Source organism: Dinoponera quadriceps, unplaced genomic scaffold (assembly GCF_001313825.1).
Source record: "Dinoponera quadriceps isolate SergipeBrazil2010 unplaced genomic scaffold, ASM131382v1 scaffold1153, whole genome shotgun sequence".
Taxonomy (NCBI): domain Eukaryota; kingdom Metazoa; phylum Arthropoda; class Insecta; order Hymenoptera; family Formicidae; genus Dinoponera; species Dinoponera quadriceps.
Window position 1 is genome coordinate 580164 of NW_014555324.1, and position 26960 is coordinate 607123.

General features: G+C 41.7%; 1 protein-coding gene across 1 annotated transcript in view; it reads right to left on the bottom strand.

Moving 5' to 3' along the window:
* LOC106743825 (nephrin) overlaps positions 1–26960 on the bottom strand; it is an 84485-nt gene that overhangs the window by 56833 nt on the left and 692 nt on the right. The window contains exons 2-3 of the mRNA XM_014618036.1: positions 26734–26874; positions 24256–24429 (exon numbers count right to left, since the gene is read on the bottom strand). Coding sequence (XP_014473522.1) covers positions 24256–24429; positions 26734–26874 — 315 coding nt within the window. The remainder of the gene's footprint in view (positions 1–24255; positions 24430–26733; positions 26875–26960) is intronic.

Genomic DNA, 26960 nt, shown 5'->3' on the forward strand with positions numbered 1-26960 from the left:
ATTATTATGAATTGCAAACAAGGGGATTATAAGGAGGATGGTAGGTATAACATTATGTTGCGCATTGGCACTTTCACGAAGCAGAGGTGACATAATTGGAGGGCTTAGGGCAATGGCATATCAAAACCGTGTGCGAGCTAAAATTTTACGACGGTTCTTGCCTGTCTGCTTATTTACGAACTCGCTAATGTCGCGCGCACTCCTGCACTTTTTGGCGTTATCTGAATTTACATGAAAAAATGATTTCATCGAGCTCACCGAGCAAATCTTATTCGCAGGGCAATTTTTACGAACTTTTGTTCCATAATGCATTAATAAACGGGCTGCGATGCGAATTTTTAAGAGAGAGGAAGAGAGAGGGGGCCGACCTTCTTTTTGTCAAGATGACTTCAACTTTTACATTTGGAATTTATAATCGTTCTTTTGGATAGATATTTTATATTAATCTTTATATTTACTTCACATATGTATTACACATGCGTTTATATTACATAACCGTGTTTTTGTGTGTAAAAAAATTGCGGAAAAAACATCAAGCTTAATAACATGCAAAATTTTCCCGAGATGCTTCTCACACGTGGAATTTGCCCTACTTAGCTAAACGCATTGTTACATATCAAATCTTTTAATTATGATAATTAGAGTGATGAGGAGAGCGTTCTATGCTGTTTATGTTTGTGCTGCATCAAATATTCCAACTTCCGCATCAGGAAATCGCGCAGTTTGTATTAAAATATTCATCGACGCTTGTAATTTGATACAACACAACGCCAACGTATCAAATTAGATATTTTAGCGTAGCACTGCTTTACTAGCCCATAGGGTGTAATGGTTGAAGCGACCTAGTTAAAACGATACAGCCTATATTCGCGGCGCATGATGCATAGCAAATATATCGCACTTCCTTTGATTGCGTTTATTAATGCAAACGCGCAAGTCAAATATCAGCTGAGTGTAGAAACGATATTTCGCATTGCAACAAAAGATACTCTTGACGTTTACGACAAGAGAAAGAGAGAGAAAGAGGGGGGGGGATGAGGGGAAACATTGTGTGCCTTTTTATTTTTTTTCTTGTTCAGTAGCTCGTTCAATTTTACAAAATTAAGTAATTTAAAACGCTGCGATAAACGATATTTCGACGAACACGAAATTTAAAATATTACTTTTTTAATGGAACCGGAAGAAGTTTGATCGTTTGGCTCCTGCTTTTCTCCCTCTCTCTCTCTCTCTCTCTTGATTAAAGACTGTGCCATTAATCCAGATTCTGTTGTCTACTAATCGAATTAATAAACCGGTCCTCTAACTTAAATTAGAAAAAAAAAAGAAACGAAAACATTCTCACCAGGTCGGAAGCAAGCGAGAACTTGGAGTGCGGCGCACTTCTGCCGCCGGTGACCCACATTCTCCGCAAAATTAACCCGGGACTTTTAGGGTCGAGCTCGTCTGTGCTCGACGCGGCCGTATTCGCGGTCAAAATTTAAGAATGCAAGGAGGTTAAGTGCTCGCGGTTAAGTCAACATTACGAGATAAATAACGCGACGATTTCGTCGCCGCCACGGCTATTGCCCAGCATCGCGACAAAGAATACGAGAGTGACCCATAGAAAATTCCCGCCAACTTAATGGCTAGGAAATGAAACGGAAACGAAGTGCCCGCTTCGCCGGTAAACTCGCGTCAATTTCTCCCTTTCTCACGACGGGAGAATATCCTTTCGGACAGATTACGCTTGTTTAGCGCGACTCCTCGGGTACTCGAATATTATAATAAAACGTGGGACAACTTTGTTTCGTATATCGCCGCGATGATCGGCGCTTTCCTTAATTGAGAATCGCACAGTCGAGAATCGGTCCATCGAGCTGAAGTTGAGTGGTCGATGGGTCACTTGTAATAGTGAACCCTTCAATTACGGAGAGAACGAGCTATTAACCGATAAGGACGACTCTTCGGAATCGACGTGGGTAATCGTGGCGAAGATGCGTGCACCATGTTATCCTAAGGGCCGATTATGCGGACACGCCGGGTTAAGTTGGCTTAATTGAAGTTAGCAAATCCCGGATTAATATCTAATCCGTGGGTAACTAGTAGCCCGTAGCGTCAGATTTTCAATTCAGATTAGCCAAATCGGACTGAACGTGCGAAAAAGATCGTCCTCGGAGAGAAAGACCGTCCTCCAATTCGTCGATAAGTCTTTCTCATGCAATCGGCGAGGAAGAGCGAGACATTTTTCTCGAGGGAGCGGCCGGCACCACATCCGTTTAATCGACGCTATCGAAGAGAACCCCGGGCGGATCGAATCGCGGCCGCTTCTCGCTGATTAGTTCGAAAGCTTAAAATCCCCGGGTGATCCGGACTTCCACGCGACGGCCGCGTACTCCGGAGTTTGATGTAACGCGGTGCTCCTGCACAGCCGTGCGGTCATCGCGAGAAAGAGAAAGGAACTGATAGACAAAAAGACCGAGAGACAGAGAAACAAAGAGAAATAAGGATGAAAATGAAACACAGAGACAAAGAGACAAAATGACCGAGACAGAGAGTCAGAAAGACAGACAGCTCTGTCAGAAAAGTGACAAAAAGTGACCTCTCAGATATCAAAATAGAGACCAAAAGTAACATATTTTTGTCAAATTCTGAGAGTAACTAAGGTATAAATGATACGTTTTCGGAGCGGTTTCATTAAAATAGACAGCAAAAATATATATATAGAACGACTGTATTTTACAAATTTAACGGCAGCTTAGAAAAAAAGTGACAAAAGATGACTCAAGTGACCGGTTAGCAGCGTCGGACAAGGAAAAAGGGAGAGAAAGTCGACACTTTTAACCTTCGCCGGCGTGCGTCGCATCGCAACGCGGCATTGTTTCGTTCCGCAACGACGCCACTGAGATTTCACGATGCGTACGCGCCGTCGACGTCTCCGGGCTAAAACCGAGCTTTTCACGGAATTCCATTCGCGCGAAGGGGTTGGGAAGGTAGCCGCCCGAGCGGAAGATTCCGCGCACATCGTCGAATATCGCGTCTTTTACCCTCCCTCTCCTCAGCCTTTGTCGGACCATAATTCCCACCGGCCCCACTTATTGCCGTTGGTACGTGTTGTCTACCGGTTTATATGGCCGCCGCACGCTCCGCTTAAATCTCCGCATCTTTCAATTAGCCCGACCGCGTGAACATTCGTGATCTACCGGATTACAAGCGGCTGCTGGCCGAGCAATCGGAAATGACGGAAATTCATTATTTTATCTATTATTTCATCGCCCGCGTTTTATTATCTCGCGGAGTCCTTGTCCGCGATGTAAAACTTCCGAAGGAAACGAGGTAGAAAACACTGTCGACGACAGCACGGACGGAGCTTTATCCCGCAGATGCGAGGCAATTCGGTGCGATGAGAGAGCGCGGGGATAAATTTAAAAGCGCGTCGTTCGCCGGCAGATTAATCGACGAGCTTAATTAGTCAAAACGCAATTAATGCGGCTGGCTTTGTGGCGCCGAAGGTTATCGCGGAAGAATAGAACAGAGAGAGAGAGCTCGCCTCGACGAGAGGAAAATATTCCGCAACCTATTCGTTCGGAGTCGTCGCTTTCGTAATCACGATATGCAGTCAGTGGGATTCGCATCGACACTTGTTCTCTTGCGAGGTAAAAAATGAAGGAAAAAGAAGCGAGGAGACACAAACGAAGCACGGCCGGGAGAATACAAAGGAAGTCGCGTCTCGCCGACTACATTAAACGCAGGGAATTAAAATGCGTTGAAACATATTAAAAATCAGCGATGCGAATAAAACACGTTGATTTTCTTATTCGGCTCATTCGCGCTGAGCGCCCGATGAAAACTGCGAAAAAACGATGGAAAAAGGTTGACGTTTAATTAAGATAGCGTTCGGCGATTACGCGCAATAATTGATGCGTTCCGCTGCAGACTAAAAATAAACAAACAAATCGTGCGTTCAGGAATATATACGAACCGCGAAATCTCGACTCCGAGGAGTAACGCGAATGTTGTTCCCCTTTGTAATAATAGACACTCCCTCTTCGATAAAAAAAAAGACGGAAAAACGTCCTCACCGGAACCAATAGCGGCCGGGTTGGGGAGCAGTGTTTCAGATGACAGCTGTTGGCGCGTAAAGTCTGACGGCGACGCGACATCTCGCGAGGTGACAGCGATAGGTGCCGCGGGCGTTAAAGCGGTGCGCGTTACAAGCCGGGAGCGCGCGCCCGGTGTGTGTATCAAAGTTTTCTTTCATGCCGCGCAGCTTTTTCGTCTCGTGTTAGGCATGTAGGTGAGGATAGGTGCAAAAACGGTTTTCCTCAATTTTTCCGTGGATTTTTTCACTTTCTTTCCCAAGGGTAGGAAAATTCATTTAGAAAAATTCACGTGCGTCCGATTAAAATCTGCAACACTTGCTTCTCTTAGTGAAGATAATTGCGTGCATTTAATTGAACTTAAGTGAAGTTAGTATAGAATAGAATTGAAATAAAACAGGTAGAAAAATAGTTAAGCAATAACGTTATTATACCTTAAAAAAATTCAAACCGAATACATTGTAAACAAATATATAATATAATGTTTTAATGCGCATAATATTTTTTAAATCCGTGTCAATAAAATATAACTACTGAATGGTCCATATAAAGTGTTACAGACTAATATTTCGAAAGAAATGCATTATTCGAAAAAAAGTTATAGACAAAAGTTATAAGATTTTGTAGGAGGCACAGAATGACAATATTGTTACATTATTAAACTACGTATTTTTCAAACATTATATCAAGGTTAACTTTAATATTTTTAATATTAATATTTAATATTTTTAATATTTAATATTTTTTATAGAATCCTATAATTTTTTAACTAGCAGAAAATAATGTTTCACAAAAAAACCATTTTCTCCTGCGATTAAAAAGGAATCCGTCTTTTTCTTCAAAACTATATTAGATGGATAGATACACGAGGCGCGCATGGAGCACGTGGTTGCGCGAAGCGTCCTGTTGTACACGCGTACAATAATATTGCAACAACGTCCTCGATTTTTCCGTCGGCGGGCATCCGCGACTTTTCAATTTCCTCGGCGTTTAAGCCGGAAATTAGAATTTTCTCGCGCCCAAAGTCCGCCAGAAATCGAACGAGCGACGCGCGCTCAGTATCTTCATCCTTTCGCTATGTCCGCGCCTCATTTTTCCCCCCGCGTTTCTCGAGCGACTGGTTTCTCGAGCAATTAGATCTCGATCTCGACGTGGGAGTATTAACATCGGAAGACGTTTTTCGCCGCGAGAAGAGCGGGGGGAACCGGTCGCGCGCGCGTTAACACGACGCCTCTCGCCCACGTTCTACCCCGATGTTTCCTGGCACGATCGGCGATCGTTGCTGCGATGCAGCGGAGCGCGCGCCATTGGGGAGTTCGTTCGGGGACCGACGCCGGTCTCGTTACATCCGAGAGATCATTTCCGTCACTGCGCCGCGCTGCACGCTGGATGGATCATGTGATACGTCCCAGAGCCCTAGACGCATTAAATCCGGAGAACTTCGGAATTAATTACCGCGCTTTATATCGGATCGGAACCGAGAGAGCGTGATTCCTCCCCTCTTGTTTGGATAGAACTGAGATGGAAAAAGTTGAAGTAATAAAATATCTAGGGGTAATTATCGATGATAGACTTAGTTTGAAAAACCACTGTAATTATAAGAAAATATGAAGGAGACAAAGTTCCTTGAATAGTGTAGGTAACTATGTACAGACATACGAAGCACACTCGTATACTAGATGTATTATATACAAGTCAATAATAGCGTTTCTCTTTGAGTATTGTGCGAGGCTATTGATAAATACGGGAGAAACGCAGCTGACTGAAGTTGCGAGTGACGTAAAATCGAGGGTCATATTGCGGTATGACAGACATACTGAAGTGGAACTGCATTGCGATTTATGAATGTAAGGCAGAGGATGTACTATAATGCATATATATCTACTTTTAAGATAGTATGTTACCGGAACAATTGAGATGTAAAATAGAGATTGTGGGAAATGCGAGTGAAAGACAAGCGCGACAAACCGGAAACATTGCAATACAGTTTCGTGGAGTAAAAGGTGCACAAAGAAGTATATTTTACGAAAGAATAAGAATGTACAACGCCTTACCGGCTGTGATAAAGTAATGTGAATGAACTAAAACTTTTAAGCGTATATATAAAAGAAAAGAACAAATATATATATATAAAAGATAAAAGAGTATATTGTAATTTATATATAAGTAATAAGCATTATACTACAGATAGCTGAGAAAGCTAATAAAGATCATTCATTCATTCCTTTTCTCTCTCCCTCTCAGTCCCTTTCTCATTTTTCGTTCTTCCTCTCTTTCCGTCTTTCGCGAAAGCGAGCGCGCGCGTGCCCGACAATCGAATTGTCGGTGCCGCGACAACATTTCGCGAATTTCCGAATATCGCCGGGCCGGGTGGGGAAAAACGGCGCTCACCGTGCGTGTAATTTATCGACTAAATAATCTTTGGCAGCCGATAACATAAATTTCCACCGGCGGAAATGCATACGGGGGATATATCGTTTTTTAATGATATTCTATGCTGTGGAAAAACATATAAATATCCGATATCGTAATTGTAATCGGATAATTAGATTGGATTCACTCTTCGGATATCTTTATTAAGTCGTGTAATTATTTAAACGCATCAGCATCAATGTGTTTTCCATTAGTTTATTGCGGCAATGATGATGAAACACCGATTGAAGTATCTGCGCGTATTCATCAAATTTCGATAAATCTGGATTAAAACCGTTAATTTTTACGCCGAGAACGCAATTTAGGCCGCTCTTGATAATAGAAACGCGCGCATGCACGATCGAGCGAGCGTGGCTCAACGGAAAATGAAAAAAACTACATATATACAGTCAGCGTCATATATGCCATTCTCTGGGTCGAGAGTTACATCATTTTTAGTCTTACACACGCAAAGTTGAAAATCACATAAGTAAACTTTTGTTATAATGGCTCTAATTATAATTATTTTGACATTACTTACGTGTGTATAAAACTGAAAATAGTCTAATTATCGATCTAGTAAATGGTATAGTTCACTGAGAGAAAAATATCCAAAAAATAAGAAATATTTATATGGTAGGTATTCATAATATATTACTTTAAATTTAAATTCTATTTAAATAGAATAAATAATTGCTTTCATAAAAAGCTAGAGATTTAAGAAAATTTTTTCATTTGAAAAAAATTTGTTTTCAGTGTAAATATATATATTTTGATATAAGCAGGGTTGAGTAAATTAATTTAAGTTAAAAGTTAATTATGCCAAACTATATACATAAATTTAATCTACCTGTCCTTAGGTGACTACTCCCGGGTTAACTGTTAACTAAATTAATCGTACAGGCCATTAACTTGAATTAAACAAAATTAATTTACTCAATCCTAGGTACAAATTATGTTAATATTCAGCGAATAAATATTTTTCATTTCTTGGATATTTTTTCTCTCAGTATATACACACAACCGTATTAATTGTTCGAGACATCGTTATTCGGTTTACATCGATTCTCCCATGAGACTGATCGCCAGAGAGCATCTGTAAAATTCGCTGTACCACCCTCCGCTAAGTATATCTTCCCTCTCCTCATTTGTGTATTCGCTTGCCTTCCGCGGCGACTGTCGTCGTCGTCGGCGGTAGCGGCTTCCCTTGAATTTTTCAATCACCCGACGTTTTTCAATTATCTCCACTGGCGGCGGCGCGCACCGCGTGCGATTCCCGTCGCGAAAATGCAAGCCGATATAAATGGAACGTATGCAACCGCGTTACACCAGCTGCCGCACCGTTGTCAGGGTTCATTGATGCTGCGGGAAACTCGGAGGTCGCGCCGCGGGATATTTTCCGCGCCAGTGGCGTAGCTGGAATTTTCGTGTCCTCTTAGCCTCGAGGCTCGCTAATAGAGCGGCGGTCTCTCTTGGGTCTTTACTCAAATTTAGTCCTCGAGTATTTTCGGACGTAACGACGCGGGCGATTTCGTGTTATGAGGTCCTTTAGAATAATTAGGAAGTGTTTTTCACGGACGGATGAATTTAGTATTATCCTTCCGGGAAGGTTTGGGAAATAGGTTCAGGATTTTGGAAAGGTTGATGGGAATTACCAACGAACGACGTTGTATTCTGAAAAATAAGGTTTGGTTGAATATACTTGACAATGAACGACTAAACGAGTTTTAGTTGAAGAGGAAATAGAATTTCTGGTCACAAGAACTAAATTTGGTCCATGAGAATTAGAAATGTTGTTTCTCCTAATCAGAACGTATTTGACTGTCGGGTACATCCAACCAAACTCACTTTTCAATATAATATTGCCGTTTCACTAATATATATCAACAAAACGTAATTAATTGCATATAACAAATTAAATAGAAATGAGCAGCCAATTAAATGAAACATGCACCGTAAAACCGCGTGTATTTGCCGTATTTTTACATGAAGAGAAAGAATTAGTTGAATTAAGTTAACAATGAGAACGAACCAAGCGCGTTTTCGTCGAAGGAAATTTTTGGCTCTTCTGAACCAAATCTTGCAGCCAGAAATCTGTTTCCTCCAACGCATTCGGCTTGTCATGTTAATTCAATTAATCTTTTCTCTCCGACTTAAATTTCAGGTGAAAATTGAAACAAAGAACGTAGAGATCAACGTGACGGTTATAGCGTTAATTAGCAAGCTCGATAATAAAGGGATAAGAATAACCAAATAATGAAGCCAGACGAGACGTCCTACGCCACTGTTCATCTAGTATCCACGGACATAGCGAGCTACCTTCTCGGCGGTATAGGAAGCCGAGCTGCATCATTAGCGTCAGGTAATACCGCGTCGATAATAATTTTTGCATTAAGACGAGCACGCCCCGCGGTGCGCCCGGGATATCGTTGTTACCTTCTTCCGCGCTGGCGAAGGAGCTTATCTTTCGCGCGTTGTTCCTTTATATTCGCGAGCGGGTGTCGTTAGTAGCGCGCAGGTGTCAATTCTGTATCGTCGATATATTTCGTCCGGAAAAATACGATCGGACGCGAGAGGCGAGGCGTGAACGAGGAAAAATAGCGTACATCCCACGTTGATAACGATCGAGACGTCGTGCTCGTAAATACGGACGACCGTTGCTACAGACTGTATCATTGACACTGAATTTCCGCTGCTTTTCTTCCCTCCTCTCTCTCTTTCTCTTTGTTAGTCAAAACGTGACGGAAAGTTGAGCTTTCAATTTCAATGCTGAAATCCGAAGAGTGCCGCGGAATAAAGCAGTCCGAGGTGCAAACAGACGACTAAATATCCGATCTTCCTCGGCGAAGCTCCCAAGAGCGGATGCTACCCGAGCGCAAACGCAATTTAATTAATTTCATTATCAAGATATTTCATATCCGGATTCAACAAGTTGCAATGAGCCGGCCGTCAAATAGTCGCGCCGGAAGAAAATCAATATACCGTGGAGCCTGGTCGCGAAGACTGCGAAGATTATCACCGCTCGTTAGCGGCTGACAATTAGCGCGCGCGATCCGGTCAGGCACAATAAGTCGCGTATGCAGGATTACGTCTTTATGTACCACCAACGTGACGTTTACTTTTTTCATGTAGACAATGTAAAATATTATAAATTACATAGCGCGGTGCAAAGAGAAAGAGAGTAAGTTATTCATTTTAAATTAGTTTACGTCGAGAACAAAACAACAAACACACAATTTTAAATTAGTTTAAGTCGAGAAACGAACGATTGAAAAAATAAGTTTTTTCGCGAGCTACGTTTCGGGCGAACAAATAGGTAGTGAAATTATTTTCCTCGGCCAATTTCAGGTACACTTTATTTCAACAGAATTTTAATCCAAAGCTTAGCTTCAAAGGTGTGTTACGGAAAAAATTGAAAATTTTCACGCGATAAATAATGATCTTTCTCAACATTTTCGCTAAGGAAAACATGACTTTTCTAATACGAAGAACTTTCCTTCGCACGCGGGAATTTTGGGACGCCCCAGAAATCTGTGGTTTCGACATAAGCTCTCTGGCGAATTCTGATCGGAATTCCGCGGCGAAACGAGGCGAGATGCATCGACGGACAGGTAGATGACGAATTATTCGCCACACGTCGCGCAACATTAGCTCTCTTTCTCGGCGCGTCGTGCGCTTAATTTTATCGCGCCACTCGTTCGCGGGCTCGTTTGTCAAATTATCTCTCTTTCGCCGCTTCAATTATATCCGCCGGCAGTGATAAGCGCGGAATTGCATTTGCGTGCACTCGCACACACACGGTGTGTGTACACACAATCGCGTTATGCCAAGCCGCGTCTCCTGTCAGGCATCATTGACGTTAACGGCTGCGCGCGGTAACGCCGACGTTTTGCAAAGTTAATTACCGACGAATGAAGCTCGCTTCCTCCCTCTCTCTCTCTCTCTCTCTCTTCAGGCTGCGTTCGTTTATATTTGTCGCAAACATGACATTCCCCCTCCTTCGAGAATCCGCGCGATAAGCACGCGCTCGGCGAAAACATACACGATAAATTCTATATTCGGAATAAGGAAGAAGAGATATTTTCGAGGCGCCCGATAGGGAGTGAGGCGGCGTGAAATATGAATAGCACGAGAACCGGAGTATCGATACCGCCGCGGAGGTATTAGAGAATTTGAAGCATCCTATTCCATCCCGACCCTCAGATGATGCAAATAGAGAACAAACCATGTTTGAGAAGCTTCTTTCTTCGCTACCGTTGGACTTCTCACGTCACGTATGTCTCCTTCGTATTTTATTTCTACGCTTCATCTAGGTGTCACGCTTATCTCCGCATTTGTGACCGGAAATTTATTCACCTCGGCCCGGCGTCTTATAAGCCTCATTTTTACCGTTAAACCTGTGGCGTGAGACGGAAAAGGAACGCGGCGGCCGGCGAGAATAATGTATATACACCGGATGAGGAAGGGTAATGGAGAGGAGCGGCCGGGCCGTAGGTGGGAAGAGAGCTTTTCCTTTGCGAGAGAAACTGCACGCGCAAAGAGAAATAAATGTCACTCGTAGCGAAGCCCCCCTTTTACCGTTGGGAAACTGTCGCCCGAACAGCGTCAGTCGTTTAACCGCGTGTTCGAGGGAAAACGATAAGGTGGCGCAGGATGAAAAAAAAAAACCGGGGGATAGATAGAGAGGAGCACGGATGCTGCGCCGAATGGGGGGCGAGGGCGTGCATTCGCCCCTAGCCTTTTGTAAATAGCGGATAGAAACGTGACACGGTATCGATCAGGCCGCGATATGTCGAGAACGAGCGAAATGGCACGTAAGCAATGGCGATAACGGCGGTGCGCCGACCCAGCTGCCGCTGAGAATCCAATTCTCATGCATTCGTTCTCGGCGCGAGACGATCCTCGAATGAGTAATTATGGACGTTGATTAAAATACACGGTCGCGTCAGGGTGAATTTCCGAGAAAGGCCGGCTGACTTCATCCGTATTTGCTTTGTCGACAATCGCGATCTTGATCACGAGCGATCGAGCGTGGATCAACGCACGTGCCGGCGCTTGAATTCTCTCACGGAGGGAGAGAGAAAGAGAGAGAAACTGACGAGGGAAAGGCCACGGTAATTCTCGAGAGCGTAATTCTTGAGGGCAACGGCGGGAATTTTCGCTTTGTATGCGCTCGCGTCCATGTGTGTGTGTATTTTTTTTTCAACGTGCAAACGCGCGAGTGGAATTTTCGAGCGATATTTTTTTTTTCCCGAAAAAAACTTGTAAAATATTTGATTCGCGCGTTTCGAATTCATTCGTTTCGTTTCGGGAGCGATATTTACCTCCGTTGAACCGACGGTAATCCTATTAAAAAAATAATCAAGTGCCAAATTCGCGTGTACGAAAGAGGCACGGCAGACGTACGTGTAACGCCGCACTTTGCGCCGTGAGATTTAATAACGATGAAATTCAATAGCCACGAGGAATGGCATCTGCGGAATATTAAGCCTGAAACGCTAGAGCGCGAAACGATTATTAATTAACGTTGTATAATTTTACGTGTAATAATATACGTATTTCTCTCCCCCCCCCCTCTCTCCCTCACTTTTCAAACGCTGCGAAATATGCGGTATGTGGTTATTTCCGGAAACATCGCGCGATCAATTTATTAGAAATTAATGCATTACAGGAAACGTTTCATCTCTATGTTGTGTATACTCGAATCGAAATTTTCACTTTGCATTGATGCTGCAAATTCCATCAAATTTGAAAAAAATCAATAAGATGTAATGTTGCATAAGTTATTATCCTACCTTAATGCTACTATTGGAATGGCCCCAGCCTGAGTTACGAGTATTTTTAGAAACTGGATAATTCCTGGATTCGTAATCATTTAATATTCGCAATAATCCCAATATTCTACCTACATTTAATTTTTACTCTAAATTTCAATATAATCAATGTATTTAATATGTAATTTATTTACTGCAAATATGAACGAAAAGCTAATATTAAATAATTAACATTGTTCAATAATCGTATCAATAGGTAAATAAAACAGCAAATTTTCACAGTTTTCACATGTTGAAGAGGAAGAGAGGAGATTAGGGAATAGCGGTGATATAAACACTAATATGAATTTTTCATTTGAATCCGGTATAATTAACAAGATTAAACAGAAATGGAAAAAGAGCGTTACTAGAGGCATAAATTGCATCATTTGCGAAACTCCGGCTGATATTTGTAATTGTAAATTATTCACAGTTTTTGACCAATAGCATAATTAACACAGCTTTGTCGTCATGGGCCGTTATTCAATTATTCGGATCGATATTTTTTTTCTATAAAAATAAGTGCAAGTTAACGAATAATCAGAGATTCATGATTATTTATCAAATGACGATGGGGTATCATGAATATCGGCCTTAAAATATACTCAATTTCAGCTCGGGTGTCTCCTTATTCTCGTTGAATTCGTTAAATTCGTTCATTAAAATCGAGTGTAATAAATGATTCGACACATCTAGAAATACGAGGGCGGTTCAATAAGTACCCGTGTTAGACGACAGAGGGCGTTCCTGAGGGAAGTTGGTGTTATCATCGTGTGCTGTCATCTATCAAACGACGGCAAAACAAATTGCAGACTGATTGATAGGTTAGTTTGGATTTGGCAGCCATTCGAGTAAGACGTGTTTCGTGATTTTCGCTAAGATGGAAAAAGAGCAGTATCGTTCGGTAATTCGCTTTTTGATTTTGGATGGGAAAAAATGCGAGGAGATAAAAGCAAAGTTGGATGCTGTTTATGGGGACACTTCGCCATCTATGACCACAGTTAGATATTGGTTCAACGAATTTAAACGTAGGCGAACATCCGTTTTTGATGAGGAGCGACCAGGACGCCCGGCAGACGTGGTTACCGAGGAAATCATTCAAAAAGTCCACGACATGATTCTCGCTGATCGACGAACGAAAGTGCGCAAAGTAGCAAAGGCCGTAGGTGTGTCGACCGGAACGGCAATTAATATTTTACATGATAAGTTGGCGATGAAAAAATTGTCGGCCCGATGGGTGCCGCGATTGCTCACGGTGGAAAGCACATTCATCCGGAGTTGTCGCCGCCAAACTGCATGAATTGCGTTATGAATTGCTGCCGCACCCCCCGTATTCACCCGATCTGGCTCCCTGCGACTTTTTCTTGTTCCCTAACATGAAGAAATGGCTCGCGGGAAAAAAATTTAGCTCAAACGAGGAAGTCATCGCCGAGACAGAGGCGTATTTTGGAGAGTTCGACAAATCCTATTTTTTGGAGGGGTTAAAAAAATGGCAGGAACGTTGGGAGAAGTGTATCTTTCTAAAAGGGGACTATGTTGAAAAATAAAAAAGAATTTTTTGAAAAAATGGTGTCTTCATTTCTAACACGGGTACTTATTGAACCGCCCTCGTATATATATTGTCGCTTGCGTCTCTTTATCCTACGTCCTCTAATCTGGCTTTTCAGCAATCTGCTTCCGGCTATTTCGTTGTTCCGCATACTCACTCTCGACACGGACACTAACAGTAGCACTAACATTCGCGAGAAATACAATTCAACCGGAGAAACACGTGTCGATAAACGCGACACCACCGAGAGCCCGATTGAATGTTTCAAGAGCCAACAAAATATTTTCATCACCCGACGGGGATTGTAAATAACATGCCGATATACGTACTCCGCGAGTCGTAGTATATGCGTCACTCGTCTCGACTCGAGATTTTATGACTCGATAATAGAAAGAAATATAAAACGTTCCAAACAATTGCTACTTTTGAGAGGGGTAAACTTGCCTTCCACCAATCGTCAATCAATCAATGCAGCATATCCGGTGGCGAAGAAATTACGACGAAATCAACGTTCCTAAAACATTATGACTTTCTCGAGAAAGGTCAAATTAACAAATTATTAAAATGATTAAACGCAAAATATGTATCGTACTTTTATTGGGTTGTTCGGAAAGTAATTTCGTTTTTTTGTGGTGAAAATGAAAGACGATCTTCGTATAATGAATAAATATTTAATTAAATTATATATTGGCCATTCTGATCCAACACCTTTTGCCATCTTTCTGGTAGTAGCATGATTCCACGCTCATAAAATTTTTGGTCTTTGCTGGCAAAAAACTGATCCAGGTGATTTTTGACGTGTTCATTTGAGGTAAAGGTTTTACCGTCCAAAAAATTTTGCAGTGACCGGAACAAATAATAATCCGAAGGGGCCAGGTCTGGAGAATATGGTGGGTGTGGCAGTACATCCCATCCAAGCTGTAAAAGCTTTTGGCGAGTGACCAAACTTGTATGAGGTCTCGCATTATCTTGGTGGAACACTACACCTTTTCTGTTGATTAATTCTGGCCTTTTCTGTTGAAGTGCATCATTCAGTTTGTCCAGCTGATGACAGTAGACTTCCGAATTAATTGTTGTGTTATCCGGTAAAAGCTCAAAAAAAGTGACTCCTTTAAAATCCCACCAAACAGACAGCATCACCTTTTTTTGATGGATATCGGCTTTTGAAATGCTTTGAGCCGGTTCATCTTTTCTGCTCCATGATCTCTTGCGTTTGACATTGTTATATACAACCCATTTTTTGTCCCCAGTAATGATGCGCTTCAAAAATGGATCATTTTCGTGACGTTTGAGGAGTGAAGCACAGACGTCAACGCGACGACACAAATTTCTCTCCGTGAGGACATGGGGAACCCATATATCGAGCTTCGAGGTAAAACCGAGGCCTTTCAGGTGGTCATAAACAGTTGAATTCGATAAATTTAACCTCTCACCGATCTCACGTGTTGTTATTCGTCGGTTTGCATCAACTAATGCCTTTATCGCGTCTTTATCAGCTTCAACCGGCCTTCCAGAACGTGATGCATCTTCGACATCAAAATTGCCGGATCGAAATTTTGCAAACCAGTTCTGGCACTGGCGTATTGTCAACACATCTTCTCCATACACATCGCTTAATTTCTTTCTGGCTTGAACAGCATTTTTACCTTTTCTATAGTAAAAAAGTAAAATATGACGAAAATGCTGCTTATTGCTCTCCATATTTAAAAGGGCACCGACCAAAAACTACTGCGTAAAATCAATTGAACTTATTCACACACAAGCCTTGCTATATCAGCTGTCAAAACATATAATGACAATGCGACTTAAGTGTGAAGTTAGCTGTGAAAAAATACAATTAAATCCTCTGTCGGGAAAAAACGAAATTACTTTCCGAACAACCCAATATTTTTGAGACCAATAAGCGCTTAGCTACGATGACCAGAAGCAGACTCCAGGACGGATTATGGGACGTAGGATGTACTGGCAGTCAGTTCCTTCTTCACCTCGTTCAAATTTTCAAATCAAATTTTTAACGCTACAAAAATTTCTAATGTTATATAATAATAATAAAGAGATTATGAAGCAGAAAATTTGTTATTTTATTCACCTATTAATCTTTATTATATTATTTAACATTTGCTTATCGCACATATTCTGACCTACACATACCTGCAGTTGAGTAAATTGCTTGTTAAAATTAAGAATAAAGATTAAAAATAAGGATAAGCTGTTGATTAAATATTTCTTAACCCTGCTCTAATGTTCGGGTCTATACGAAATCATTTTTATTTCCTTATTACATTTTTATATGATGAGTGAGCATTCTGTCATTTCATGACTTTGTTTCATAGCTTAGATTCAAATTAATGTTCTTGAAAAGTAAAGTTATAAAATGCTAGAACACTCACTCACGACATGAAATCACATAAAAATATAAAATAAAACGACGGTCGTAATCAGAAAGTTACGCCAACGATCGCACGTATTTCTCAGAGTACTACCATATTCTAATTGAACTATTACTAGTTAAATTATAGTTTTGCACAGTTCCATGATCAGAAGGATTCATTAATTTTCATTTAATGGATATTAAACAAAAATTAGTTTAATCAATTAATAATCTAATTAGAATATGATAATCACTTTCTCTGAGTAAATCGTTTTTAACATCAAAAACACTAACCTGTATACGGAGAAATAATTGTAATAAAAATTACACAAAATTTTGTAATACTGGACAATATCAGAATTATAATTAAAATCATGATGTGTGTTGTAATATTTAATGATATATTTCATTTCATAATAATTTTCGTCATCATTCCGGTATGGTCCAGTGTTACAAAATTTATGGTAATTTGTGGTAATGTGATAATTTTTATTACATTTTTTTATATTTTTAAGATTCCCCACGGATCCTTCAAGTTCGTCGAAATTTAAGAAGTTCATGATAGAACTGAAAATTTCGACTCGGTAATATTTTCCATCTTCCCTCCTTCTTTCTCTCTCTCTCTCTCTCTCTCTCTCTCTAATTCGAGATTTTCGAAAATATACGGTCGCGGAATTTTCGACGGGACCGTCAACCGTAATCGTATCTCTCCGCGTGTAACTCTACTTAGAAAATAATAAGCCGCGATTAAACAATAACGCTTGCGATCCTCTTTCCGACGGTGTGTTGTACAGAGGGTGGCTCTTGAAAATTTCACGGTATTTTCCACGACGCCGCCGTGCTCTTCCGTAGCGCGCTCTTCGCGTTTTAGTCGCATGCATACACAACGCGTGCCGTGTTCGCCGATGCATGCATGTATGCGCGCACACGCGGCCCCTTTGGCCATGAACGGTCCAGAGGACGTCGGTCCCTGGAATATCCACCCTCCCCTCTTGGCTCGCTACGTGTCTCGCATGAGAAGAAGCGAGATCTACGCTTCTCGCGCCGCGACACAAAGATGAGGGTGGAATAGACAGAGAGAGAGGGAAGCACGGACGGTCGCGCTGGAGAAAAAGGCCGACCTAGGGACTTTACGTTGCGTTTCCACGGACGAATAATTCACGAGATTCGATTCCTTTCCTATTTTCTCCCATCGCTCCGCTGGTCGTCACGATGCCTTCTCTCCGCGCGCGAGCGTTGTTTCGAAAAATGTGCGAGAACGCGCAGAAAATCGCGAGGGAGACGCGTGCAGTCTGCAAGTCCCGTAAATTCCCTGTAAGTCCCTCGAATAAAAGATTTTCGGCCAAGAATAATTGATATCGCTCTCTCGCTCGGTGAGGATAACGCGCCCTTTCTCGAGATCGAAAACAGGCGAATACGTTCATTCTCACAGTCGACATCATCGAATAATAGTCGCGTCGGTGTTTACTTGACAAGCGCACCTGCGCACCTCGCTATGGCAAATGGTAATTCGTTCGACATTTACTCGAGGGAACACCCGCATTATTTCTGAAGGGACTTATTGTGTAAGTGGGTGCTAACTTGTCGTGACTGTTCCGCAAGCTGCTTCCGGTGTTAACGGAAATATTTCGGGTGCCTATGGTGGCGGCCGGAACGAGAGAGAAAAAGAGAAAAAACATTATGTATTATGCGCTTTGGAAAGATTCCCCGCCAGTGAATAATAATTACATAATACATATAGTAAAAAATAAAATGTTAATTTTCACATTTTTCATATGTCCCAGAAAGTCTATTCTAGATTATTCGTTATAGAAACGTTTGGTTAATTTGACTATTTCATACGTCAAAGTTTATGATTATTTGAAAACTCACTTTTTTAATTTATATTAATGTTAAAATAATTTTAAGAAACGTTGATTTCGCAAAACAATTATGTTAAAATAACTCAAAATAATGTTTCATTTTTAAATGATACACATAAAACGTCAAATTATTGAATTGACATAAATTTAACACATGAAAACATTACCAAAATAATAAAATATGAGCTATATGTTAATTTGATATTGGGACATTAGTCAAAAGTCGGTAACATAAGAAAATTTTAACATTTAGACGAAAGATTTTTTGTTGTGTAGAAAATACTGATGAAATGAAAATTAATACAAAAGTGATATGAAAAGAAAACTAGAAATAAAATAAGTAAAAGCATGCACAGTACATTAAGAATAACTTATATAAGAGGAAAGAGAGGAGACAAAAAAGTCGTTTCACACATTTCGCTTTATTCTCTTTAGACGCGAACTCTTTTCCGCTTTCTTTTTCTTTTCCCCGTTTTGTCCCTACTTGAAATCGTGCATGCTGCAATTTCCGTTTCATAAGACAGATATACACCAATAAATACCACTTGGCTATTGGATTATTCGAAATATCCGATGTTTACAATGCCGGGCACTATTGCGAACGGTTGTTGCGCATTCATTGAACGAAGTTTATATTATTGTTAACCGGCAACGCGAGCGCACGAATTAACTAATCAATACGCAAATTGCATTGTAGAAATGCCAGTCAGTCCGCAGCGAGCCGTTGAATCGAATGCACTCGTATCCATAATCCGAAATTTTGTTATACACCGCCGAACAGAGAGCTCGGTTGTCCTCCGCCACCGCAGAATTCAGGGGAACTCGGTTTCTTTCTTCCGAAACCAATTAAAATACCGAATAAATAACGGAAAAGCGGAAGCACCGGCGCAAACGCGAGAGAGTTCGCAGAAGTAGACTCGATACGGGAAGTCGATGCAATCAGCGAAGAAAGGTAAACGCACGCAATTATAAATGCAAAATGCGCAATGCGACTGCAGAGTAAGACAGAGCGCGAAAAAGAAGAAAAATCGAGCGAGCGCCAGACAGAGAGGAAAAGTAGTTTTAAATGGCAATTTTGTAGAAATTTTGTTTGACGAACGTACGGGGACGCGCGGGCCGCGGTCGATGCGACGGTAGCGAAATTATTCCGCGGAAAAAAGGTACATCGAAAGTTAACGGTGGCCGCGAGGAGAACTTTTCGCCATATTAAATGATGCCACTGAAAAGGGAACTTGCCGGCTTACCCCGTGCTTTTTTAATGTCGGCTGGAAGATTAAACGTCTCATCGGGGGTTTCTCCTATTTTTAATAAACCAACAGCGTCTTATTCCGGTATGTATACCTCGCACTCGCTCCACCCCTCCGACCGCAACTTCCTCATTTGCTCGTTGGATCGTAAGAAATGTTCCCCGTGCCGAGACATTTTTATTTGTCCTTTTCTCCTCCCGCTTCGGCCGTTCTGAACCGCACCCTCGTGATCCCCCCTCCCCTTTGCGTATCACGCCGCGAAGATACGTGAGCTTTTTTCCAAGCCGGCCGGGATAGCGGTGGGTTTTCCTGCGTCATCGAGAATACGGGATCGAAGCTTGAGAAGGCGAACGAGGGACGGCATCCTTATTTCGCGTGAAATGTGAAAAATTCAGCTTTCCGTGCGTGTGAATATACATTCTCAGTATCAAACAAATCAACTTGTTGTTTATCCAAATTCCGTTCAAATGACAGTTTTTAAGGAAGTTTCAGTGTCGCATTTTCAGTGGCGCAACAAGAGAGCTACTCAAAATTTAGTATTTGTTCGAGCAAAATTACGTTTCTATATACCATCTAAATAATAATTGTTAATTTGAAATTAAATTGAGATAAATATACAGTAAAATTTCGAATCGGGGATCAACAGATAATAAAAAGAGAAATGTTTAAATATATGCATTCGGTTACTTTGAGACACCTTATATATATATATATATATATACGGAGTGTAATATTCACGATTACTGAATTATCTCGTTTTCTCGAGAAGAAACAACGCGTGCTCGTGTTAATTGATTTTTTTTTTACAAGAAACGTACACTCTGTTCTCAGTGGAGCGTATGACGTTCAACAATAACATTTCCCGTTAAATCCGATTCATTTAGAATTTGAGAAGCAGACGAAAATGATCCCCTTTCGCCGGCGAACGAAAGGAACGATCCGGGGAAGCACCGAACGCTTCGACAACGACGGTGCATTCCGCAACTCGATTTTCTTCCGATTTTTCGCGCACAACACAGGATTAAATCGATTCGCTGTTGTCGTTATCGCGAACGATACTTCGGAATAATTAAAGGATACCGAGCGGAGTGTCATTAACACGGCCGAGGAACGTCGCTGCAGTTACGTCGCCGTCGAGACGCAAACGAGGCATTCGCACTATCTCGGGGAGCGCGAGAACGCGTTTTTAAAGTCGTTTCATTTAAGAACAAGTACGCGGATACGACGCGTCCCAATAGTCTCCTCCGCGGAATAATCATGTACATGGGAACACTTCTACGTGCACTACCGTGGAGTTTCAAATGGTTATGACACACACATGAACGAACAGGATATATTTTCTCGTCGGCCGCGCGTTTCCGCTGCAAAGTAGAAAAACATGTTTCCCCGTGCAACAATCGTCGTTTTAATGGAGCGTAATTTCGGATCGCGATATTCGTCGCATTTGATCGCGTCGCGTGTTCTTGTCGTATCGTTCCAATTCCCTCCAGATAGATAGATTTTACCCAATTCTGACGTAGAAAATACCTTCGAGGATGAGTACTCGGTAAACACCAAATAACATTAAGGAAATTTCTGGGGAAACTTGATTCCTAGCTATTATTTCGTCTCTCAGTTCGTCTCGTCAGTTTCTCAATGTTTCTTCCGTGTGGGTAGAGACAAAGTGTAGGAGAATAGGTAGCGGATTTCACCGTCTTAATTGTCGTGATTTCCGCGCTACATCACTCGATCTCGCCGACTGATCGCTGATTGATAGCAATCGAATGAAGAGTTGTGAAATCGACCGGGTGTAACGCCGTGATCGACGCGTTGTCATCATTTCATCCCTAATCCACGGAGAAAAATAATTCAAAGGGATAGCGCTTTCGTAGCACTAAATAAATATTTTCAAGACTTGGTTAGATAGCTTCAACTAAATTATTCACTGCAACGAAATGATTAAAAATATCACGTATTACATATATAATACACAGCAAATTGAACGGTACTAAACGATTTGATTGTAGCGAGCAAACAATTGAGTTGAAATTATTTAACGAAATTTTATTAATTAATTTTATTAATTGCTACCAAATCCTCTTTTCAGTGCAGTGTAACAAACGCGCGAATCGACATCCCACGGCGACTGCTTTCACGAACTTATTACAGCCGACGGAATAATTTCGGCGTTAATGCGGAACGGCGGCGACGCGGAGATCAATTCGCGTTATCAAGACAGCGGGGAAACGCGATGACACGTATCTATCCGACACGGTAGAGCGAAACGCCATTATATCCGTTAGCGGTGCGGAATCGGGGAAAATACCGTTACGTGCGTAATTAGCGACGCAAATCGCCCTCTCTCACACTGCATATGCATGTATATGTATAAATGTGCGCGAAGGTTGGCCGAAAAATATACAGCCGCGCGCGTTTACAAAATAAGCGCATTCGGTCGCACCGTGTCACTCGTTAACGATCGCCCGGGGTTTGCGCGCGCGCTCATCGATGATCTATTTGACCCGCGGCGGATTATCGTCGGCGCGTTTTCAGCGTATGCGTAATGAGCGCATGCAACAAGGGAAGATTGATTTGACGGATATGACGACTTAGTGCGCGCACGACCCCCGTTTTATTAAAAGCGTCATTCGCAAGTGGAAATCCGAGTCACGCGTCCGACTTGCGCGAAGCCCCCCCGAGAGAGATGCCGCGCGCATGAAAACGCTCTCGTACATTACGCTTAATGTCGTTTTAACGTTCCTTTATGCGTGTCTAAAAGGCGCGGCTGCTCATTTGTCATCGCGCTGAAGTGTATTTTTCGTAATGTCGCTTCGTTAATAGCGGTCATTAGCGCGTATTATCGATGCTGCGTGATACCGTTTGAAGCGACGCGCGCGTATTATGAGAAGTGTACGTAGCGAGAGTTTCCGCACTCGTGTCACGGAGGACCGTACGGGGTTAATAAAAAATGCATTTCTTCTTATAGAGGGTATTTCGAAATTAAGCCGACAAACTTTGGATAATAAATCCGTGTCCGTAAGTGAGCCGCGCCAGAATGAATTATACTCCACATTGTTTGAGGAGTTGGCCACTTAACTGTTTTTATTTTGGTTTTTGTTGATATCTCTTGATAAAAAACATGAATAAAATTATCGAACTAAGGATTGTTGGGAGTTTTGAAACAGGTAGAATTATCGATTTCCATACATCATGTGGATTCCTAAATGGATTTTTATTATCCAATAGAGATTCACATGAGTTCCTATGGATTTTCTTGGAAATTCATTTGAAATTTTTCAATATTTAGAGTTCACTCTAAATAAAATCAAAATGAATGACTTTAACATTCACTCGAAACAAGTGAAACACTCGAAAAGAATGAAACATTCACTCAACGGTTGCTTCAGAATATCCACTCTTGGGAAAAGTGAAGCGTTCCTAGTGACAGTATTTTCAATATCGTTTGGAATAAATTCTCATTCATTTAGGATGAAGTTTTGCTTCGAGAAATTTAGAAAGTACGTCATTTATCAAAAAGTAAGTCGCGTTTCAGAAAGCTCCGTTCGCTCACTCGCCCGCTCGTCAAAGCGAGCATCAGGCAGATAAGTCGTATTGACTCGACGATTTCCTCGTTATGATAATTCTATAATCCATAATTTATACGTATAGCCGGCGCTCCACAACCGTCCGGCGAAAATTACCCGCGGTTTATGCGCGACAATTTTGAACGACAAGCTTCGTCGCGTATTGCTTCGCGAGATATAATTTATTGTCGATGATGTCGGTGACGAATCGACTCTATAACGAGCGATATTTGCAGTTAAATCTCCTTTATGTTATTATTGACTTCTTTTGCACATTAATGAAGAAAACAGAGCATGGGGTCGGTTCGCGAAGAAAAGCGCAGCGAGACGGAGATTTCGAAAAAATCCGGTCGATACCCTAGAAAGAATAACGACAGCAGTGGCGGATGGCGAGAGTGGATTCCCGTATTAACCGCCGTCGCGTGCCACAAAAGCGCACGGCGTTTGCAGCTCCGCGGAAAGGACGCGCGCGCGTGGTGAAAACTAGCTTCGTTCCGCTCGGCAAACTAGTTTCGCGAGTGCATATTGTCGCGCTTAATAACTTCTGCATAATTCACGGACGAGAAACGTCGTTGTCGATGGCGCGGAACGCGCACCCCCGCCGGCTGACCCGGGCCAAATGTCGTGCCGGGCGTGTAAACCGTTCTCGCGAAACCCTGAAAGTCGCGACAACGTAACGCCCGGCCGTAAATTAACTTCAACCGCGGTTCGTTTCGAGATCGCGAGTTTGTAATTCGAGTTACGGATGCTTTGCATTTTAACTACAGGGTGGCCGGCTCGTGAGGAGGAAGACGATTGTCCCCCCGGTAGGAGTGTATTCTTGCCGTTGAAACTTCCTCCACATTCTCTCCCCGGGAAGAATATCGTTGTGGTTCGAAAATTTTAATTAACACAATGTGCCGGTCGTCTATTTTTTGACTTGGACGCTTTCGTTCATTTCTTTCATTAGACACCACCAACAGAAGTAGATTTAATAACAGCGGCGCGATATTATTTCGGGCTCTGCGTTGTGTTAATATGTTAAAATTTGTGAGACGAATTCAACCTTTTGCGAGCAATGTTTCAGTGTTTTGACGCGTCGGGATAATAATTCTTTTAAAAATGCAACTCTTTCCTACCGATTCTCCTGCCAGTCGACGTAAATATTTATTTTGCTTTATATATTATTCCATTCAACACGACTAAAACGGTGGAATGGTAAAAGTTATTTTTCGAAACAATTAATCGCGGAGCGGGACGAAACAAAGTCGCTTCCTGAAATTATTTTCGGAACGAATAAAAATAATAGCTGAAAAACAGCATCAGTGTTATGATGCGGCGAAAAGCGTGACCCGCTTGTGCCAATATAAAATTTCGACTCACAGGTGACGATCAGGTGGGCGCTGGCGCGGATCGGCTTGATTCGCAGGTAACGTCCGACCTGGCACTCGTACTCTCCGTCGTCGGTCAGGGACGCGTCGGTGATCTTCAGGTTGAAAATACCGGCCTTCTGGTCGCCGACCAGCCTTAGCCTGGGTTGGCCCACGATTTCGTCGTCTGTAATCAGAGTCGAACATCGGGATCATTAGCGAGCGGATCGGCCGACGTTCCTCAGCTCGCGGCTAAGAGCGTCGTAATTTATGAGCGGATACGCGCACAGCTAATATCTCGGTTTTAATTTTAGCTCCGTTTATTACCCGCTTATTCGGTCGGTATGCGAGCACTCTCGGCGAACGATGCGATTACGATAGCCGGAAGTCGGCGGGACCGGGAGTAATTAACCGTTCTCTCCCTCTCCTCCTGTCGATAGCGGACCCTATTCTTTTTTACAACCCGGCTTAAATAATAAATCCACACCGCTAGTCCTCAGGCAAGATCGTAAAAGTTCTTTTACGCCAAGTATCCAGACGAGAGGTCGGCTAGTGAATCTCGAAACTTTCCGTTTCTCAGCGTTATCGATGTTGAAGTTTCCTGCACGCGCACACCTGCATCGTGCTAAATATTAAACCTTGAAATTTATGCCTCGGAAATTATTAGCGACTCGTTTAACGTTAATCCTCAGTGTGCGCCAATTTCTATGTTTGCCGGTGATGTGTTGTCTGCGATTCGAAAGTCGGCTGAATAAAATATCCGATTGGCACCGAGAAAAAAAAGCCCTTGGACCGATGAAACAATTAGTTCTTATAGCTAAAAACTAGTTTCCATAGCTAGAAACTAACTACAACAGTTAAAAATTAGCTATCTATGTAATACAACTAAAATTTAGTTAATTTTAATTAATTCTCTTTGTCTCTCACAGTTCTCATAGCTAAAAACTAGGTCTGGTAAGTAAATTTCATAACGATATGTTTAATAGTTCTCAAAACATCCAATCATAAAATAAAAATATAAAAAAAGATAAATAAGAGACAACGTTGGATGTTGATTGCGAAAACATTTAATAATGTAGAAAATTATTATATTTCAATATGCGTATATTGAAATATAATAATTTCCTACATTATTAAATATTTTCGCAATCAACATTCAGCGCTGGGCTCTTGTTTGCCTTTTTTGTATTCTTATTTTATAAATTTCGTATTATATGGACAGGTAATTCCTTTTTCCCGTGTATGTACACATGATATACATCATTAAAAATTACATCATAATTTCAATCACAATTCCGGCATGGTCCAGTATTACAAAATTTTTGTTATATTTTCTCCGAAATAATTGAAAAATTTTTATTCGTTTAACTAAAATTTTATTAATTCTGTAACTTTGTTCTCAATATGAAAGAAATTTTCGGAAATGAGAGATGATTAGCTTATTTTGAAATCTTTTTTTTTTATTTTCCATCTTAAAATCCTTGTTTTCAGGACGAAACTTTCGCGTTTGTTTACTGCCCGTTACATCGAGGGAAAACTATTGAAAAATCGGATCATGCAAAGTATAAATACCTGCAGACTCGAGATCTGAAATTAAATAAAGGCAGTTGCGTGTAATTGTAATATAATACAATAATGTAAATCCACCCCTCGATCGGATAGGAAACAATGAAATAGCACACAGGACTCTCGATTAGCGCGTTAATGCGTTCACTGAAAATTGGTATGTAAACCAATTCGAGGTAACGCGAAAACGTAACTTCCTACTGAAAATACAAACAGCTTTTGTTACGCGCGGTTTTAATTGGTGGATTTAGACCTGAACGATTTTCGAGGTAACGTTAATTGCGCAAATTCCGAATTAACCCATCTTTATCCAATTTGACACACACCCATTTATTTTGACAATAACGCGTCCTCTTTTTTTCACTCCCTTGATACTTGTTATCGTCGATACATTTATATGTCGGAATAACTTTTCCCATTAAAATAAAAGTGTAATTCCCGAACCTTCGCGCGTATGCTGCAGATAGGCAACATTCATCTCGCGAAGGCAAACAACGAGACAGATGTAATCTTAAATTTATATATGGTATACGTGGTGTTGTGCAATATTCACACGTTTGCGCTTCACGAGTGATGTTAAAATTCTCGAAAATACGACTAAACGCTGCCGAATTCAAATCCTCTTGAAAAATACCGGAGTATCGAGAAGGACTGGAAGAGAGAGAGAAAGAGAGATATGCATACGGTTAACCACCGGTAACGATGAGATTCAGTTCATAACTTACGAAATTTAGCTTATAATTTATTCCGGATGGCTCGTAACTCACGAATTACCGTCGCCTCGATATTTCCGTCGAGATAAGATTTCCTGACGAGAGACATTCGCGCGAATTCACACGGCCGTTTGACGGTAGCAAAAAAGGAGAAGAACAAGAGAGGGGGAGAGATCGTAAAAGGACAATTAACGGCGTAATATGGTACTCACTCTGTATGGTGTAGACAAATCCATCTTTGACCCATTGGACGGTGCCGGCTTTGTTCCCCACTTCGCAGGGAATTACCACTTCGCCGCCCTCCAGGACGGAGCTGTTGTTCGGCCTAACCCGGAAATATTGTCCGGTGTCGCCTGTAACAGAAAGATAAAGGTGATTTCGGTTCGCCATCGCCCACGGGGCCGATAAACTCGCGTGTTCCCCCCCCCCCCCCCCCCCC